Here is an 8,563-nt window from a genome sequence, read left to right as displayed (position 1 = left end):
AACCGAACAGATTAAATTTATTTTTATTAACAGAAAAAAAGCTACCAGAAATTTCAAACTTTTATAATAAGTAACTTGAACTCTGGAGAATCACTTTAGCGTAAGGTTATTCAAATTCACTAAATGGTTATCGAGGAAAAAATGAAAAATTAGCTGAAAATCTCGTTTTTACTTAATAATATAATGATAATATTTATAATTGTCTGAAATAAATGCAATTTTAAAGTTTTAATTATTATTTAGACATATCAAAAAAGGGATATTCACTGCCAAAAGTCAGTTAAAAATTTTCCATATTATTCGTTATTTCCAAATTCTCTCTCAAACCGTATATATTTTTTAGTATAGATAGTATTTATTTACCTCATGATATGCGGCAAAACCTAATTAATCACGAATTTCTAATTTTATGTACTCTTGTCTCCGATTGTACCTTCCAAACGACCTTAAGCAGGAAATCGAAGATTAAGAAAAATACTGATTTAGACACATATGAATAGATTTATTTTACATCACTTTTATCAAATTCAGTTCCATGTATTTATCGCTTAATTGTATTATTATTAATCACTGTTCCACAAATGAGAATCAAAGTAGAAATCATCGTATAGAAACAACATTGCAAAATAACTAATTTACGTACGTTCTTTCCAATCAACGACTAACAACTGCAGTTCATTTTTACTTGAAAGAAGTCCAGGATCAACTAATGATATAAACAATAAGCAAGCAACTGGTTGACATTATCAACCATATTTTGAGAGCAGGAAGAATGTACAATATGGGCGAGACTTCAAGTTTTTGAAATAATTAACAAGATAAATGTATGTATGAGTTTTGAAGGTTAATGGACCGAGTTGGTAGTATAAATTTGGGCATTGCCAAATTGGTATCATTGCAGTTTCTTGTTGCAGATTGAACACACAGAACACGATGTGCCTTAAGGTAATTATCGTTTTTATTAATTTTCTTCAATAATTTGTTTTTCATTTGATATTATTCTAACAATTAATTTTCGAAATGCATTTGTAGATTTTAGTTTTTTTTTGTTTGGTAATTGCTGTTGCCTCGGCTTCAGTTTTACCTGTTCCTGCCCCATTAGCAGCTTTTCCAGTTGATGGAGGTGCATTACTTAAGGGTCCTATTTCTTCCTCCGTTTCTGTTGGACCTGATGGTAGCAGCATTTCCACTGTAGAAGATTCTGGGGCTGTTGGAATCGCTCATGGTTATGCTGTATCTGCGGCACTCCCACCAGCTCCTGCACCAGTAGTTTATGCTGCACCCGCTGTAGTTGCTCCACCACCTGCACCAGTAGCTTATGCTGCACCTGCTGTACTTCCCCCACCTCCTGCGCCAGTAGCTTATGCTGCACCAGCTGTACTTGCTCCACCCCCTGCCCCAGTTGCATATGCTGCACCAGTTCTAACTGGAACTCTCATTAATGGTCCCTCCGGACAAATAGCAACTGCAGGTTCTCCTGTTGGAGTTATTGCTGGCACTGCTCACGCTCCTTGGGCTCCAGCACCTGCTGTTGTAGAAGCCAGGATTGGATGGTGAATTAATTTCTTCTGATCATAAAAGCTAATTTATATATGTATAATTCATACCTCATCTGAATAAAACATTAAAGAAGATGCGTTTTGTTTTTATTTTATATTGGCTAATATAAGAAGTAAACCTTTTAAGTAGATTTCAATTAAATGTTGTTTCAAGTGTACTCATTGTTGGTGAAATTCACTATAGTGCAACATTTATTTGAAAGATGCAGGCGTCTGAAGTCGATAAAAACTGTAAGCGTTGGCAAAGGCAAATGATATAATTAAACTTTTGTGATATATTTGCATCGCCTTCACGTTGCCTGGATTGCTCATTGTTGTATAAAATAGACTTCCTTCCCAAGGTTATGTCAGATTTATGAAAGTAATGAGAACTATAGAATTTGTAGATAGTATTTATGCTACATCTAATAATAATCGGTTTATTCTACCAAACCCCTAGATAAAAGGGTAATACCGGGAGACGCTCCGCTCCTCAATATCTGCTTAAATTGGTTTTTCCAACTCGTGTTAGTAATTTGGAAATATGATAAAAATGGGCTTCCTTCATAATTTCGTGTAAAAACGCCTGTAGGTGAAACTGCTTGAGAAATTCGAAGAGCATTCGTATATTCATCAACTGCTGTTTTTATGCGATAATTCGTAATCGATTCTGGTACACAAAAATACCAAGATTTTTGTTCTAATAAAAANGCATTACTTAAGGGTCCTATTTCCTCCTCCGTTTCTGTTGGACCTGATGGTAGCAGCATTTCCACTGTAGAAGATTCTGGGGCTGTTGGAATCGCTCATGGTTACGCTGTATCTGCGGCACTCCCACCAGCTCCTGCACCAGTAGTTTATGCTGCACCCGCTGTAGTTGCTCCACCACCTGCACCAGTAGCTTATGCTGCACCTGCTGTACTTCCCCCACCTCCTGCGCCAGTAGCTTATGCTGCACCAGCTGTACTTGCTCCACCCCCTGCCCCAGTTGCATATGCTGCACCAGTTCTAACTGGAACTCTCATTAATGGTCCCTCCGGACAAATAGCAACTGCAGGTTCTCCTGTTGGAGTTATTGCAGGCACTGCTCATGCTCCTTGGGCTCCAGCACCTGCTGTTGTGGAAGCCAGGATTGGATGGTGAATTACTTTCTTTTGATTATAAAGGATAATTTATATATGTATAATACATACCTCATCTGAATAAAACACTAAAGAAAACACGTTTTGTTTTTATTTTATACTGGCTTATATAAGAAGTAAACCTTTTAAATAGATTTCAATTAAATGTTGTTTCGAGTGTACTCATTATTGGTGAAAGATGCAGGCGTCTGAACCCGATAAAACTGTAAGCTTTGGTAAAGGCAAATGATATAATTGAACTTCTGTGATATATTTGTATCGCCTTCACGTTGCTTGGATTGTTATAAGGACTATAGAATTTGTAGATAGTATTTATGCTACATCTAAAACTAGTCGGTTTCTGCTACCAAACCCCTAGATAATAGGGGAATACTGGGAGACGGTCCGCTCTCCAATATCTGCTACAATTGGTTTTTCCAACATATATTAGTAATTCGGAAATATGATAAAAATGGGCTTCCTTCATAATTTCGTGTAAAAACGCCTGTAGGTGAAACTGCTTGAGAAATTCGAAGAGCATTCGTATATTCATCAACTGCTGTTTTTATGCGATAATTCGTAATCGATTCTGGTACACAAAAATACCAAGATTTTTGTTCTAATAAAAAAGCGCTTTGTAATAGTGACATGTCTGTATCTATTTATATATATATATATATAGTATTAAACAACAAGAGGAAAGCAAAACTTGAACATTGTAGACGCAATTTACATTATTAACTGAACCAGAGAATCCCTTATTTCAATAAGGCAACAGGAAGATGTAATTCTAAATCTAATAGAGTGTCAAAATTTTTGCTAGAAAAATTAAAATGAATCCTTAAAAGATATCCAATGACATCGCCGAAAATGAAGACTTCCGGTAAACATTGATTATCTAGAATTAATGATCTACAAAAGATTTGCATCAGCGTTCGTTGACATTTGATGAATTCCAATTTACACCTTTCCCTTGATACTACCGTTCCAAATGAAAATAAATTTTCGTTGTGGGAATTCAAGGTTCTTTGTATATGTATAAATCATTATAGAAAAACTAGTATAATTTGACATTTATTTCACGTTGGGTTTTCTAAAGTAAATACATTGCACATGAGAAAAACTGTTTTCATCTAATTTTGATATCACACAAATGGACACCTTGTAAAAATTATTTAGTTTATAGCTGTGAGAGTGGGCTATGAAATAAATTGGGTATTAGTTTAACAGATCTTAATTCATTATGTATGATGTAATTGTTCGATAAATGTAACTCAACTATGATAAATTAAGAGAAACGAGAAAAGTAGTTTTTTAATTTAATTTACTGTGAATATGCTTATTTAGCTTTTTCAAAATCTGATCTCTCTTTTATTATACTTATAGAGGATTTTGACTCAAATTATCGAGTTGTAAAAGTTGTAACATAAAAAATATTTCGAGTTAAAGAGGGTAAATATGTACCAAAATGGCTTGCAGGGATTCACTAATTATTTCGACTAATAGAGGGTTGAGATTTCGAATAATGGAGGTTATGGGGCTGAAGGTAAGGGAACAAAACATTTTTTCGAGTTTTGGAGATTTTCGACTAATTGAGGTTCGACTTAAAGAGGTTCTACTGTATTACTGTAATAATGGTCAGTCAACGATGACTACAAAATTAATAAAAGTTTCAAATGTATGTTAGAACTTTTGAATAAGTATTACACAAACGTAAAACACCTAAACTCATTAATTATGCTGAGTTTTTTTTGTATGAGATGGAAAAGATCTATTTAAATTGGTCTCAAGTCCTTAGTCATTAATATAATAAATTAGAATTCTAAAAAAGTTTGAAAATAAGTATGTGAATATTTATAGCGAAGGATTTAAACAACCTTAATTTTACACTGTAGTATTTAAAATTAATTATAAAGTGTAACTACCAATTCCACAAAAACTATTATTTTAACGAAATTAATACACTATATATCTATTGGATGTCAATCGTTTGAGAACGTAAGTAAAAAGTGATATTGTATTTATATGATAAGATGAAATTTTGAAAATTTGATATTAGATATAAAAATTTAATTTATTGAAATGTACAAGTAGTTTTTTCATATGGTAATTGCACCAACTGGACCAACTGGTTGCATGTTTCGCAAGGATAACACCTACAACGGTGTGTACAGGAAGAATTTGGAGCAGATCTCGTACGGTGACATTCTTCAACTTTATGTGACATTTGAAATTGATTTTGAAGGTTAATGATTTTAACATAACTATAAATACGCAATACTCCAAATTTAACCATTGCAGTTTGTAGCAGCTTCAAAAGTGCAAACAACATGAACTCATTGGTAACATACTATATACTTATTTTCACCTCAAATAAGAATTAATTATTCATTTTATTTCATACTTTAACAAATGCACGTAGAATAATTTGGTTAAGGCTTTAGTGGTGTTTCACATTGTTGTGACTGTTAGGTTCTAATTCCTTGACTACTTAAGTTGACTTAATGACTTCTAAAATGTCGAAAGATAAAGTCAATTATTGTGTTGTATTGTTCATGTAATTTCTAAAATTTAATAATTCAACAAAAGGTTTATTATACAACTTCTAAAACTACACTTTCTTTTGCAGCTAGCGGTATTTTGCTTGGCATTTGCCATGGCATCTGCATCTGTAATTCATCACGCCCCTGCGCCGCTTGCTGCCCTTCCGTATGAAGGGGGCGCCGTTCTTAAAGGGCCTTCTTTTTCTTCCGTTTCAGTCGGACCGGACGGTAGCAGCATCTCCTCCGTAGAAGACTCAGGCGCAGTAGAAATAGGTTCCAAAGCTGCTGTTGCTTACGCTGCTCCAGCTGCTGTATTTCCTCCACCACCTGCACCAGTAGCATATACAGCTTCAGCTGCACTTCCTCCACCCGTTCCAGCATCCATTTCCTATTCTGCATCAACAGTTCACCATCCACCTCCCGCACCAGTTGCTGTTGCTACACGAGCTTACCTTCCTCCGCCACCAGCACCTGCACCAGTTGCCTATGCAGCTCCAGCTGTACTTCCGCCACCCGTCCCAGCATCCATTTCCTATTCTGCATCAACAGTTCACCATCCACCTACCGCGCCAGTTGCTGTTGCTACCCGAGCTTACCTTCCTCCACCACCAGCACCTGTACCAGTTGCCTATGCTGCTCCAGCTGTAATTCCTCCACCACCAGCCCCAGTAGCTTACGCTGCAGGCCCCGTAGTTGATCCACACCTAGTTTCAACAGCGTATGCAGGACCAGTCCCAACTGGTACCCTGATTGACGGACCCTCAGGTAGAATCGAAACATCGGGATCAGCTGTAGGCGTCATTGCTCAAACCGGACATGTACCATGGTCACCAGCTCCTGCTGTTGAAGCTAGGATTGGTTGGTAAAAATATTCAAAGCACTATTTCATGTTCGATATTGTAGTGGTTTGGTGTAAATAAATTTACAGTTATGGTACTCAATATGTTGCCTTAATTAATAGAAAACCCTCACTTTAGAAAGGAAAATGGCGATGAAAAATAAGAAGAAAAGTAAATATTTTATATAAATAGGTACCGCTAAGGTATGCTTCAATAAATAAGTTGTTACTGAGTATCGAAATATTACTTCTTCGGTTTTGCTTTGGTAATTCAATCAATAAGGTTTCTGATATTAAGTAACCATTATTCAAAGATAGTGTCGTAGAGCGTATAGTTATAAACGATCACCGACAAAATCATTAGGTTAAAATGAGGTTTCGGCGTGGAGAAACCTTGTTTAAGGTATGTGAAGTGAGAGAGATAGGTACATTGTCTTTAGTAATTGCTCAGTCGAGTTTGAATAGAAAATTGAGTAAATTATTTTAAAAATACATCTTAACGTAACTCTGAAGAGTAAAACCGGATTGTAAATAAATCGCTTGAAAACAGTAGTTTAAAAAAGTGTTTTTTTTTTAATGAAAAGTTATTCATCTGTCGCATTTTCACTATAATTTATCAACTAAAAGTCAATCCCACCGGATCCCTAAATCTAAAACATCCCACATCCTTAACTATTTGCGAACAGTAGCTTAACCTAGGTCTACCTCTACCCCTCCTAACTCCTGTTTCTGCTTCGAATATGTCTCTGACTAGACCTTCATGTCTGAGAAGGTGTCCTACCAACCTATCTCGCATATTTTTTATTGACTTCCAGAAAGACCTCTGTTCGCCTATTCTTTCCAATACCTCTTCATTTCTAACCTTTTCTACCCACGATATCCTCATCATTCGCCTATAACACCACATTTCGAAGGCTTCTAACCTTTTCTTTTCCGCCGCGCCCACTGTCCATGTTTTGCACCCTTACAACGCCGCGCTCCACACACGCCTTTAACAACCCTTTTCGAATTTCTGAATTAACCGTTTGCGAGCATAGAAGTGAATTCTTTTTATTAAAGGCGACACGACCCTGCGCTATCCTCTGCTTTATATCCCTACTACTCGTTCCGTCCTGACTTATCTGACTTTCTAGATATCTAAAATCAGTCACTTCTTCTAATTTTTCGTCTCCTATCTTTATATTTAAACATAAGCTTTTTAATCCTATAACCCCGGAAATGATAATCTTCATCACCTGGAAGAGAAAGCAAACAAGGTGGGTTCATAAAGCCGGTACGCGTATTGTACATATGATACCATCCCTAAAAACAAGGAAGAAAAACATTACGTATTATCTCATTTACATGGGCCTCGATCTTATATTTTTTGCGTAAGTCTTCATGAGTTTTTTAAAGCCTCTCTATTGAAAGAAATCAACTCTTAATTTAGAAAATAATTTATTTCTGCTACAGGAATATACAATATTATTAAAATATGAGAGTGTAAAGCGTATATAACAATTACATATAAATAAAAATGCAAGACGCTCTGCAATTTGTCAGTGTCTGTTGTAAGAATTTCCGACTACTGTCAATGCAATAATCTAAAGATATACGATATAATATATAAATATTTGGACGTTTTTATTTTTTATCTTAATATACAAGTAAATTTTTAAAAACGTTACTTCTTAACGATAAACTTTTGATTACGAGGGTGGATTGATAAGTTTCCGGCCTGACCAAGAAAAACAAGGTTTTTAAAAATTTTTTTTTTTTATTTCTCAACATAATCTCCAAGGCTGATACATTTCTCATAGCGGTGTTCCAGTCTATTAATGCCATCTCTATAGACTGATTCGTCAAGCTCCTCAAAATAACCATTTACAGCTTCGATTACTTCTTCATTGTCCGCAAATCTCTTACCGCCAAGCCATTTNTATTCTTTAAAGGCCTTTGACTCCTAGAATTCCCGGGCCCTTATTTCACTTTTGTTTTATTTTGAAATTCCTGGAACTTAATTACCACACCTTGTATCCCTACCAACTGGTACGTGCTTAGGTGCTTATCTCTCCCTACCACATTTATTTATTGTTCGCTGGGATGAATACTATATTTTGTTTAATTAACATACATTTTTTGCTTTTGATTAAATAAATACGTTCTTAAATGAATCAGTGTGTTAGACTGTACCAGTTCTTGCGTAGGGATTGATATCCGCGTAGGATTTTTAAATACCTTTAGAAAAATGATAAAGCCGGACAAGATTGTCTAGAACAAATCTTCAATAGATTTTGAGACGTGATTTAGTTGCACTAAACTAAAAAAATCTTAGTTTCTCTAAATTTCAATGTACTGGGTCTCACGAGGGTGAAAATAGTTAATTATCCTGCGGGACTGAGGAACATCACGTCACGGGATTACAGACCTTACCTAAATATTTTATATGTAGGAAACGTAATAACATTTAATGATTAGTTATATAAATATAAAAATAAAATACATAAAATACTTTTTTACGAAAACTTTTATTATAAAAAAAAA

The 8,563-nt window shown here is 35.2% G+C and overlaps 2 protein-coding genes across 4 annotated transcripts in view; both read left to right on the top strand.

Annotated features, from left to right (window-relative positions):
* Positions 1-2,760, top strand: part of LOC108733218 (translation initiation factor IF-2-like) — a 5,807-nt gene extending 3,047 nt beyond the window's left edge. The window contains exons 1-3 of one of the 3 annotated variants that reach the window (XM_025980279.1): positions 374-945; positions 1,033-1,145; positions 2,270-2,760. In XM_025980279.1, coding sequence (XP_025836064.1) covers positions 934-945; positions 1,033-1,145; positions 2,270-2,681 — 537 coding nt within the window. In that variant the 5' untranslated portion in view covers positions 374-933 and the 3' untranslated portion in view covers positions 2,682-2,760. Of the gene's footprint in view, positions 1-373; positions 946-1,032; positions 1,146-2,261 lie in introns of those variants that run through there. The other 2 variants (XM_025980278.1, XM_025980280.1) reach the window with 2 other exon arrangements.
* A 2,134-nt stretch (positions 2,761-4,894) lies between these two features.
* Positions 4,895-6,143, top strand: LOC108733241 (leucine-rich repeat extensin-like protein 3). The gene is made up of 2 exons (XM_018464330.1): positions 4,895-5,001; positions 5,289-6,143. Exons 1-2 carry the CDS (start codon positions 4,990-4,992, stop codon positions 6,066-6,068), a joined length of 792 nt encoding a protein of 263 aa, XP_018319832.1. The 5' UTR covers positions 4,895-4,989; the 3' UTR covers positions 6,069-6,143.
* The last annotated feature ends 2,420 nt before the right edge of the window (positions 6,144-8,563 follow it).

The sequence above is a fragment of the Agrilus planipennis genome, unplaced genomic scaffold (assembly GCF_000699045.2).
Source record: "Agrilus planipennis isolate EAB-ADULT unplaced genomic scaffold, Apla_2.0 scaffold76, whole genome shotgun sequence".
NCBI lineage: Eukaryota > Metazoa > Arthropoda > Insecta > Coleoptera > Buprestidae > Agrilus > Agrilus planipennis.
The sequence above is the reverse complement of the archived record's forward strand: the minus strand, read 5'-3'. Positions and strand labels throughout refer to the sequence as shown.